Source organism: Pagrus pagrus, assembly GCF_965226575.1.
Source record: "Pagrus pagrus genome assembly, chromosome: 18".
NCBI classification, from domain to species: domain Eukaryota; kingdom Metazoa; phylum Chordata; class Actinopteri; order Spariformes; family Sparidae; genus Pagrus; species Pagrus pagrus.
Genome location: NC_140202.1, coordinates 7,321,436 through 7,333,714, shown reverse-complemented (window position 1 = coordinate 7,333,714; position 12,279 = coordinate 7,321,436). Strand labels below are relative to the sequence as shown.

Here is a 12,279-nt window from a genome sequence, read left to right as displayed (position 1 = left end):
ATGGCAAAAAGATGCAAAGCAACAGATGTAATGTTCTACAAATAAGGTTTTACTGAAAGAAAATAGTATATTCAGATCCTTTGTAATCACCACATTTTGATTAGTAACTGTAATTGCATTACAAGGTTTTTTGTAAATAATTATAAATACTAGTAAAAATATTGGACTTTTTGTTGTTGTACTGACTAATGAATGTATTGCCATAAGTATTAAAAAATGCTCCCAAAAGAAAGAACTGTTATTCCAGTCACACCTCAGGAGAGAGGCAGACAACAAGGGGCACAGGAAGTGAGAGGAAAAAGGAAAAGGACTGAGAGGGAAAGAGAGTGACACAGGAGGAAAGTACAGAGAGAGACAAAAAAGGGAGAAGCAGCGGACAGTAAGAGAGCAGATTGATTCCCCTGAGAACTAATTATACCATCACCACAGAAACAAATGTTGTGTCTCCTTCCTCCCGCACTTGCTGACAAAACCCACACAGCTTCTCCACATACATCCCATGCTGCCATCTAGTATGGAGCATACATCTTAAAAGAATGATAGACGTGACAAAAGCATGTGTGAAAACCATGACAGTGTAGCTCCCAACTCTCCCATCAGAACACCAATTTTTCCGGTTAAGAAAATTCATGACGCTGATCAAGGAATTGAATGGCGCTTTTTGCAAAATATGCAGGTGGGAAAAGGCTGCAATACATCCTCGCGCCCCTCAGTATCTAACACACTACTTATTCACTTGTCAGTTATTCCGTCAGATGCGACACATTCCTCTCTGGTTGATCTCGCTTTGTTCTCCGTGTCTGTTCATCCCGACAGTCAAAGCTGTGGTTGCATCACGTCATATGTACGGACATGCCAAACATCAAAGTGAAAGTTTCCTACTCCTGCAGATGGTGAATGTCGTGACTGGGTCACTATGTGTTCTAAAACATTTCATCATTTCTCAATAAAAACACCCACTTACTTGTGGGGTTTAAAGTGGTCATATGCTAAAATATTCAGACATTCAAAAGCCTGAATCACATGCCCACATTTCAAGCACAAACCTCACAGCTTTAATTACGCTTCAGGCGTCACTGTGTGACATGACTGTTCCTCCCATCTCTTTTTAAAATCAGAATTAAAATGCATATATACATATATAAGCGTCTGCTAAATGCCCTAAATGTAAATGTAAATATATATATGTTTTTCAATTTCACAATCTTGTTATTAATATGATTATTAACATTATTACTATCATTATTATAATAGTAATAATAATTATATTATTATTGGCATTATTATTATCAGTGTAGTAGTAGGAATAGCAGTAGTATAAATGTAGTTATTATTACTATTATTATTATTATTATTATTACTGTTTTGACACACACGGCCCTCCATATATTCTCGGTGAAGTCACCTGACCAGTATTTGGCAGATCACGTGATAAAAACAGGCTTCTTGTTCTAACGCATGACTTCCCGTCTTCTAAACAGCGTACTATAGCAGGTAAAGACACCTCATTTTTCATTTGTGCACTTCATGTTTACAAGTAATTAGTAGTTTTAGATGAGCTGAGCTGCATGACTGACCTGTCAGCAGTAAATGTACATTAAACTCGGAAGAATCTGCTTCTGTTGAAGTCGCTTCGCTTGGTAAAAGTGGCCGCTGTGTGGCCGAGCTCAATGTTAGCATACGGATGTGAAGAAGAACTGTAACAGACTGCTGATGGTGTATAACAGCCCGCACTCACTGAGGCAGACCTATATTCAACACGGTGTTTTCAATAAGTGACACGATGTAATGTACTTACTTTGATAACACACCATCTGTGTGTCTCATACTGTCAGTGTATCTTCAGATGTCCATGGCGCTGATAGAGCATCTGGTGATTTAAACCGTGTAACCAGCTGTAAACTCTTCTCATTGATTTAGTAATCTGGTACAATGAGGCTCGTCATACTGGACGACTATAACCTGGCCAGTGAGTGGGCAGCAAAATACATCCGCAACAGAATCATCCAGTTCAAGCCGTCTGCTGACAGATACTTCACTCTGGGCTTACCTACAGGTGGGCTCCACTCACACACTGTCACTGCGATCACACTGGTTCTGTCACTGCAGGCTGTGTGTTAACATGTCGCCTTTCTTCCAGGCAGCACTCCTTATGGCTGTTACCAGAAGTTAATTGAATACTACAGAAGTGGAGATATTTCATTCAAATATGTGAAAACGTTCAACATGGATGAATACGTTGGTGAGTTATGCGCCTCAGAATGAAGCACTATAGATTGGTAGGCAGCCTTGAAGTTTTATAAGAATATTTAAGGAGTTGGCACATGGGAGAATATCCTGTTATATTGGAGGCAAGCCATCGTCTCAGTACATGCTGTAGAGATGATGCATAGTAAAAGAGTGGTGTACTCACTCTACTTTAACCTGCAGCATGTACTTACACTTAAAAGGCTGTTCAGACCCGGTGTTACCATCTGTTCGGAGTGATCCCATCACGAGTGGATCTGAGTCCTGCCGGTTCACACCTGGCACAAGTGACGGCTTGATCGTAAATAACTGGATCAAATTGATTCAAAGTTTTTTAAACAAAGAAAGAAATAATTTAATATATAACAAATGCTGAAATTGTAAAAACACATCACAGAATTTAGTGTTATTTTTTTGATTATTTTTTTTAAGGGAGGCTGGGGTCTTCTTCACAGGTGACAAAGAATTAGATTATATTGGTTACTGTTACTATATTTGTAAAATTTGTCACGTTTACCGTTAAAATATCTTATCTCTTACTAAATTTAGTGTAAATAGTGACAACAGTTGAAACATTGTCTCACAGCAAAAAGAAACAAGTTAATGTATTGCATGTAGTGATCAATTTACAAGAAGGCTTGAATGATTCCAAATTTGTCAAAGATGGTGTTTAACAGCATTTATATAACAACTCACAAATAATTGATTTTGCATGATTTGTAAGGGACCCGGGTGCAGCTACCAGTACAGTGGTTAGATCAGCGTTCACAAACATCTGCTGCTAACATTGGCCGGTTATGAGAGCCCATGAATGTATTTGTCATTACAGAGAACCACACTGAAGTCAGACAGTGTGTTGTCCATTCTGCCTGTTGTTGTGGCTTCTTGTTACACAGAGGACGTCCGTTTAGTCGACCGTCCGTCAATGTGGCCCAAGACATATGACCGTACACACTGGTATAAGAATGGGGTTACATGTGGCCCAGACCACATTTTGAGGTGAGGTGATTGGATCTCAAATTTGTCCTCATTGGATCTTTGTGTACAGGTGTTCAAACGTGTATTTAAGAGTGTCCACTTGTTATCGGATCGCTCAGGATGGATGGTAACATCAGGTCTGAAAAGCCTCTAAATTTGTTGCATTCCCCATAAAGTCTTTGTCCAGTTAAACTCATGTACATAGAGACAGTAATAGCAGGACAAGTGCAAGCCCTCAGGTGCAGCACTTGGCTGTGCAATGATTTTAGACCCCTATACACCTCGGATAACAGCAGTCTTACAGCTTTATTTCATGTCAGATGGATGAAATGGTCAAGGAATTAGTGTTTATCAGGCCCTTAAGGTAGTACCAATATCATCTGTCTTCACAGCTGGATTCATGGCAAATAGAAAAAGAAAGCCCCTTTTTTTTGTCCAGGTCTACCTCGTGGTCATCCAGAGAGCTATCACTCCTACATGTGGAACAACTTCTTCAAGCACATTGACATTGATCCAGCCAATGCTCACATCCTGGATGGAAACGCAGAAGACCTGGTGGCAGAGTGTCAGGCTTACGAGCAGAAGATTGCAGAGGCCGGAGGAATTGAGTTGTTTGTAGGAGGTCAGGCCCTTGACTTTAAATATTGTATTGTCAACCATTTCTCATCAGTCAGGTAGAGCCTGTTGGAGATGTCAGGGATCATTTCACCTCTTGTGTGCTCAGTCTCTGTTGGTTCCTTCTCATTGTCTCTCTGTATAGGAATCGGTCCTGACGGTCACATAGCATTCAACGAGCCAGGTTCTAGCCTTGTTTCCAGGACCAGAGTGAAAACCCTGGCTAAGGACACCATTGTGGCCAATGCTCGCTTCTTTGGCAACAACCTCTCCAAGGTTCCCACCATGGCTCTGACTGTGGGTGTGGGAACTGTCATGGATGCCAAGGAGGTCAGGTTGAAAAGCAGTTAATTCATTCCTCCATTGTCCTGCAAAACATACTTAAACAAAACAAACCATGTAAAGATAATCTGTACTATAGATTGTATGCACATTTGTATATACCTTAAAACCGAGTTTCAATGAGATCATCTATTTAAAGAATATACAGTATGTTGCCTCGCCCTTAATCTTTCTACTCTCCAGGGTAAACAGTAAAGTCTAACGCTGTTGCTGTTCCTCTGCTCAGGTGATGATTCTGATCACAGGAGCACACAAAGCCTTTGCTCTGTATAAAGCCATAGAGGAGGGAGTGAACCACATGTGGACAGTCTCAGCCTTCCAGCAGCACCCGCGTACCATCTTCGTTTGTGACGAAGACGCCACCCTGGAGCTACGAGTCAAAACGGTCAAATACTTCAAAGGTGCCTACAACACCAGCACCATCCTTATTCTGAATGATCAGGAGAAATGTGTTCATTGATATAAATGTGGTGTGCAAAATATTAGAATCTCCTCTCATGATTGTAATACAATTTAATCAGCAGCAAACAGTGAAGTACTGACCTGAAGTAGCAAATTGCACAAAACAGTCTATTGTCCAGGGGATGGCGGGCCTCCAATTTAATGACAGGCAGCTTATTAACACAAAAGCACTAGAGTGACACGCAGGCTCAGCCCGGCAGACTCTTATTTGGTGTTTTCCCCTTTTATTTATTACAAGGAGGTTATGTTTTTCACCCATGTCTGTTTGTGTTGGTTGGTTTGTCAGCAGGATTATACAAAAACTACGGAACAAATCTCCATGAAACTTAAGCCAGATCAAGGAATTTTATCTCACATTCTTCAACATTTTCGTTAATTTGTAAGGGAATAATGAATGGATTTTGATTGGGGGGGGGGGGTCAGGTGGATTTAGGTGGCTGCTATCTAAGTAAGCACAAAAGGGTACCGTTGTGTCTTGGCAGAGGTATGCGCTCTGCTTCCATTTTACTTTATATTTACTTTAACTCACCTTACAGATCAGAATGGACAGAGAAACGCATCTTTTATCCCCGATCATTATGTAAAACTGATCTGTGGTGTACTATCTAGTACACTAGAGTCAAAAAGCAATTCTGAAGGATCTTAAGTTAAACGAAACACTTTCTTATATTTCTGCACACAAACTTATAGTCAATGTTTTACTGAATCGTAACAAACAGCTGCATTTCTGTCTATGGCAAAATCTTTTGTTGCACAATATTACAAAGAGTACTACCGTTGTCATTTCAGTAATATTCTGCAGTAACTGTGCGTGTGTCTTACATACTTTTTCTTTTGATCCTATTTATTTTCATTGCAGGTTTAATGCACGTTCATAACAAACTGGTGGACCCGGTGCTCAGCATAAAGGACCAGTAACACAGAGATCACCAAGGAAGCCAAGTTAAGATGTCAACATGGTCAGATCCCTGGATACTACCTGAATGGGCAGCCTTATTATTCTGGTACTGTTGTAAACCTTAGGAACTGTTGTGCCTGTGTTTCCTGTGCATATTGCTCAGTTAAAGACTTGAGCTGCCTTTGGATGATGTAAGCTTCAGATTGTTTGCATCTTTAATGAGAGGTAATAAATGATCAGGTGTCTTGAATTTTAGATGTAATTATAAAATGGCTGCTCTCATCAACAGGAGAGTTTGTTTCACACTTAACATTTAAAATATTGAACCAGTTTACTGTTTTGAACCCGTGCTGGTGGTTGAGGTCGGGGTGTGAAGTGAACCAAGCTTTGGTTTTTCATCAATGATTGGCCAAAGGAACCAAATACATAAAATATTATACTACATAAAATCTATCAAACCAATGAGCACTTAACACACTTACTTCTCACAAATAAATGTAATGAGAAGTGACCTTTTGTTTTTACACTTATGAAGCACATCCACAGTGCATTATGGGTAATTTCCAATACTAATGTCACAACATGATTTGAGCTAAAGGTCCACTTATTAGCTTCTTTCAGAGTTTTTCACTATTGTGGGGTCTTCATCAGTGAACAGAGTTTCTCAGTTGACATGATATCCTCTATCCTTAGACTCTTGATTTCAGTGAGGAAAAGCTTGCTGTATTGAACAAAAACCCTGTACACAGGGGAAAAAAGATGGAAGACACCTCAGGAAGAGCCAGAGACATGCAGTGGATGTTGCATGTCCAGAGCAGAACTACAAATTTCATTGGTCTTTGGTCCAACCTCTATATCGTGTCCTATGCATGTTAAGTAATATCAGACAAAATGTAAAGTAGACCTTGATGATATTTTCTACCCCAGTTACTTACAACTCACTGTTTCCTGTCATATAGCATCTGAATTCATGATCTCTTCAACACATCAGTTAGTCAGTATCCTTTTCAGGCTTTTCTTTATGTCCAGTGCAATAGCTTGATTCATTTACACCTGTAGTGTTGGGTTACAACATTCCTACCTTAGTTTGCTTTATCATAACGTCACTCCTTCTCTTTATCAGGTTGTTACAATGACTTCCGGTCAGTGTTTGTGTACATACAGTATACTGTAGTTTTTAAGTCTTTATTTTGTAATGACAATAAAAAAAACTTTGCTAAGAATCCTTTGCTTCATACTTATCTTTTATGAGACACATATTCAAAGTTGAAGTGGATAATGCTGACAGATGACAGTATCAGAAACACTCTCATCCTTCTATGCTGTGATGCAGTTCCATTGTTCTCCACAGGGGGTCAGTCATTCCTAAGACTTGAAATCGGCAGTGAATCATGTGTACTTCTTTTATATGTTTTTCTTTTTAAAATACATTTTCCACAAAGCAAGTGTGCATCAACAAGTAACTTCCATCAATAACATACAGTTACTGTCGACTCACAGGTGAATAACTAAAGCAGATAATGAATACTTTTTTTCCCCTTTCTCTTGATAAATTCATGATTCATGATTCATAATTCATGTTTCAGTCCTATTAATACAACCATTATGTTGAAGACGGTAAATGATACAGAAAAGCAACAGAAAGCATATCCAAGCAACTTTGATTGCTCCTTAGCTCTGACCTACCTCTTCCCCATGGGCCTGTATTTAATTTCCAATATATACACAGGATATTTCCCAACAGTGTTGCAAAGTAACTAAAAGTAACTAAAATTAAAAAAAATGTACCATGGTTCTGACTTTGTTAAGTGCCTCCCTCTAGCACAAACCTGGTATGAACAAGGCAGTTCATCCTCACAACAGAGCAGGGGCGCCGAACAGGGGGGGTAAAGGAGACGGATTCTAGGGGCCCATGATTGAGGGGGGCCCAGAGAGGCCCCTAATGATGATGAAATTATATGCTAAAATAGCATCAAAAGATTTCGCCGCTGTGTTGGGGGGCCCTGTAAAGATTCTTTTCATGGGGCCCAAAATCCCTAGCGGCGCCCCTGCAACAGAGAGCTCCAAACTTCTATTAAAGGATGATTCCACTGATAAATACAACAAATGTACAGTGATTGCCACCTTACCACTAGCATATTTTAAGCCACAGTTCATGCTGATAGCCACAGCTAGCTTTGAGTAACTTAAGTCTGCCTGGAATCATCAACAGCATAAACCGATTAGCCACAACATTAAAAGAACAAGCAAGTGAAGTGAATAATATTGATCATTTAGTTACACTGCTAATTCTGCTAACAAATCACCTGCCCAAACAACGTAACAGACTTGTGTACACCCCCTCATGGCAATGGCACTCACTGATATTATAGACAGTGTTTTTCAACGTGCATTAAAAAAAAAAAAAAGAAAGGTACTAGATACTATATACACCAAGCAGTGGCCACAAGTGTATTGTGAAACATTAATTACAAGTAACTGACTAAACAAAGATGTTTTGATAAATAATTAAAAATGAAAGTCACTCTTGAGGGAATGGAATCAGATGGTGGGTAAAGTGCATTGTGTCTGAGATAGTGGTGTTTGTAGCAGCAAATACAGTACTTGTACATGTAACAGCACGATTGGTCGACCAAGAGCAGAGGATGAGCAGTTGAAAAGTGTGACCGATTCACAGTGTAGTCCAGTTGTTGTTTCAGTGTACTGATTGAAGAGTGTGACAGCAGCAGGGACTAAAGACTGCTTGTCACTGAAAGAGCTGCCCACAGCACTCAGTATGTCCATGTAAGAAGTGGGAGGTGTTGTCCATGATGGCCAGGATTTACTTTCTCCTCCTCCTCCTCTTTTTTCACCTGGGACCATCTACAGTACCTCTCCTGGCTCCTGCTGCCTCACATATTGATGCATAAGTATCATAATTTCCTGGGTCATTGCTCTCCTCTGTTTTACTATCTCCTTATGTCTGCATTTCTGTTAATTTGATGCCTCTTTACTCTGATCTTCTCTGTTTTACTGCTAATTATCGTGTGTGGCCTGCCCTCTTCCAGGTCACCATGCTGGAGAGGAGGTCATGTGGCTCAGGCACCACTTGCCAATGCCTAGGCCTGCTCAGTCGTATCCTGGATCCCCATATACATATATTATATAAATTGTATCAGATATTCTGTCAATGCAGTTTGTATGCTGCTGGACTGTGGATTTCTTTGTGAAGGACTCAGGACGGATTTTCCGGCAGTCCAAAGGATGTGATGTTCATGAGTGCCTCATCTCAGTGCCTCTCTCCGCTCCGCTAACGGAGAGCAACAGCAGTGAACGTTAGTTTAGAAATGGAGTCTGGTAACATGTACTAATGACCGGTTTCCAGCACAATACAGAAGTTCCACTGAGCCCCTTTAAGGAAAGCACTTGATATCATTGATCACAGCGTATTACTGAAGAGAGGGGGGGTATGGTATCAGAGAAACAACATTTTTATGGCTAGGAAGTTACCTTGAAGATAGACATCAATACATAACATTAAATGAAGTCGAATCAGAGTTGTTGAAGGTTTCTTTGTGGGGTTCCACAGGGTTCAGTGCTTGGCCCTGAATTGTTCATACTGTACATAAATGATATTTGTAAAATGTCTAAAACATTAAAACATGTTTTATTTACTGATGACACTTTATACTGCTCTGGGAAAAGTTTGGAATGGCTTCTGAATACAGTGGGAAGGGACATAAGTTCAGTTATCACTGAATTTAAGTAACAAAAGGTTTATGATATTTGGTAATCAGAATATCAATAATCAATCAGATTATTATGAGCTGACCAGCAGACTATTTATTAACTTACATGCCTTAAAACCTGGTGATCTAGTTGATTACAAAACTGCACAGATAATGTATGAAGCTCACAATGATGTGCTCGCTAACTGAATTCAGAGGATGTTTGAAATAAGAGAGTCAGTTTGAACTGACAGGGGAATAGGTTTATGTTTAAGAAAACAAGGGTAAGGTCAAATAAGAAAATATTGATTTTTTTTGTTTCTGTTTTGTTTCTGTAATGTTTTGTATATGTACTGTATGTACAGGCTATTAAAATATGAGCTGCTTATATGATATGTAAAAAGGGTGACATAAGCTAAAGCTTCAGCCTATATCCTTTCAATCAAAATATTTTGGGCTGCTGATGTTTTTTTGTTATGTATCTGTGTGTGCACATGTACAATTATGGCTGAAATAAACTGAACTGAAATTCATCTTCACTTTTTTCAGTGAAAAAATCTAGCCTGTCAGACAGAATAGTATAGTGAAAACGATGTTTAAAGGGACCCTATACGCAGGTGGTGTCATTAGATGGGTAATCAATATTTACTTACCAGTTTAGGTTGATTACATGCAGGTTCAAGGCACTGTGTCTGAAAGTCAAACCCAGTTCTGAAGCCTGTCCAGTAACACTGCAGAGCCAACAAAGTTGCAGTCTCACTTGCAGTGCTGTGGTGGGGACAATTACACAAGAAAAAGGGTTTCAGTGAGCATAGTGTCACATAACGTTATTATCTAACCGGAACATTTCTTTGGTTGGGTGAACAGCATGCAAGACAGTTGATGTCACAATGCAAGCTTGATTAACATCACATCCATCGTGTTTCACTTCCAGGCTTAAATAAATGTGTCCAAGTGGTGTTGACTCCACTCCTGTCATATCATGCAACACTATAAACGGTGATGTTTGCGAGGAGGTAGTTTGATGCCAAGTTACCTAATGTATTGTTAAATATGCTGTTTTACCTTTTCACACTCATCAGGAAGCAGTGAAATGAAAATGATTTGTCACATTCCCTGCATTGAAATGACTTGCACCCTGGAACACAGCCGTACAGCATTATAAAACAGCATTTAAACTTCCAACCTTGAGCATGACATCAGAGTAAAATGGCCACTGTGTGAGTATGGTCTAGAGGAAACTGTTGCAATTCCCTGACACATCTGTTGCAATTTTATTCACCAGATGGTATCAATGGAACATCACACCAAATTGTATTTTTGGTTTTATTGTACCCTGCTCTATTAAGTTATGGGTGTAACAGAAACGAATTATCACCAGTTACATGTCAAAGCTGTTTTAGATGAGATGAAATGAGATGATTCTTATTGGAAACAAAATCCAAAACTGTCACATTGATGGTGTCCTGGGTCTTATCAGTCTTTGCCGTTAGAAACACTTTACTTGTGAGTATATGTTCAGGAGACACACTGCCACTGTGCTGCCTGGTTGAATCAGGTTCAGGAGTTCAGTGTGGCTCACGGTAGCAGTCTGACACAGTAAACAGTGCTGCATTTGCATTTCAGCACCTCTAAAATTCATGCTGCTGATTAAATATGACATATATAAATACTGACTAATTACTTTATTATGATGCAGTGAGGCCTGATTAAACAGGATGAGATCAACCTTGTCTGTGTTTTAGTTTCTCCTGTGATGGAACAATCAGATCTGTTGCTTTTTGATTGTCTTATTTGAATGTGTGATAAAGCAAAGGAAATGCAATTATTTTTTAAGATTTCTTGTTTTTCTTACATATTTATATATACACCGATCAGGCATAACATTATGACCACCTGCCTAATATTGTGAAGGTTCCCCTTGAATTATGTGCAGCAAAGTAGCCATATATTTCAGTTTGGGTCAACACCCCTGTTGTATACTTCTTCTTATAAGTGTCTTGGTTTTGTTTTTAATGAATATATGAACAACTCAGAGGGAAGGAAAATACTGGCAGAGTCAGCTGGAAGAGCGTTAGGGTCAATAATGAATAAAATTAAAATGTGTCCCGAGCTTGGTTTCTTAACCTTTTCCAAGCTTTTTGAGTCAATGGTAGGCTCAGTTTTACTTTATGCGGCTGGAGTATGGGGATTTGGGCAGTCACCTGAGAGTAATGCTATCCAGAGCAGAGCCCTAAGATTGTTACCTTGGTGTTCATAAATTCACTGCCAAATGTGCTGTAGAGGGGGACACTGGCTGGGTACCATGTCTGGTAATGCAGAGGTGTGAAATAGTTCGGCTCTGGAATAGATTAGTTCAGATGTCAGATGAAAGGCTGACCAAAAATGTATTTAATTTGGACAGAGCCAACAATTTTCCCTGGTCCACAGATGCATCTGCAGTATTCTCTTTCTCTGGGTTGTATTATGTCTTCTCCAATAATTTGCAATGCAATGTAAATAAAGTTAAACAAAAGTTAGTTAATCTCTATGAGAAACAATGGAAGGAGGAGATCTGGAGCAAACCTAAACTTAGAAACTATGTTCAAATCAAAGAAAATTATTGTACGGAGTCATATTTAATGTTAGACTTGGGGAGGAGACAGAGGTCCCTCTGCGCACAACTGAGATGTGGCACTTTGCCCTTGGCAGTTGAAGTAGGAAGGTTCAAGGGTATACCAGAAGAGCAGCGCTTGTGCGTTCTGTGTGACCTTGGCACTGTTGAAGATGAGTTGCATTTTCTCTTCCACTGTCCTCTGTATGATAAATTGAGACATTCCCTGAATGAGAAAGCCCAGATGAAGAACCCAGACTTATTCTGGATGTCTGAATATGATATGTTGTGTTGGCTTTTTAACGAGGAGATTTATGCTCTAGCTAGATTCATTGATGGAGCTTGGAAATTAAGACAGCGTGTATTATATCCCACGTAAATTCCCACGTTTGCTGCTTGCTGTTTGCTGTTCTATATTCTGGAAGCTTGTTTGTTTA

General features: G+C 39.5%; 1 protein-coding gene across 1 annotated transcript; it reads left to right on the top strand.

The window, feature by feature from the left end:
- The first annotated feature begins 1,412 nt into the window (after nt 1–1,412).
- LOC311273722 (glucosamine-6-phosphate deaminase 2) lies at nt 1,413–6,765 on the top strand. The gene is made up of 7 exons (XM_084380935.1): nt 1,413–1,494; nt 1,921–2,056; nt 2,141–2,242; nt 3,665–3,847; nt 3,986–4,170; nt 4,409–4,583; nt 5,504–6,765. Exons 2-7 carry the CDS (start codon nt 1,933–1,935, stop codon nt 5,560–5,562), a joined length of 828 nt encoding a protein of 275 aa, XP_084237061.1. The 5' UTR covers nt 1,413–1,494; nt 1,921–1,932; the 3' UTR covers nt 5,563–6,765.
- The last annotated feature ends 5,514 nt before the right edge of the window (nt 6,766–12,279 follow it).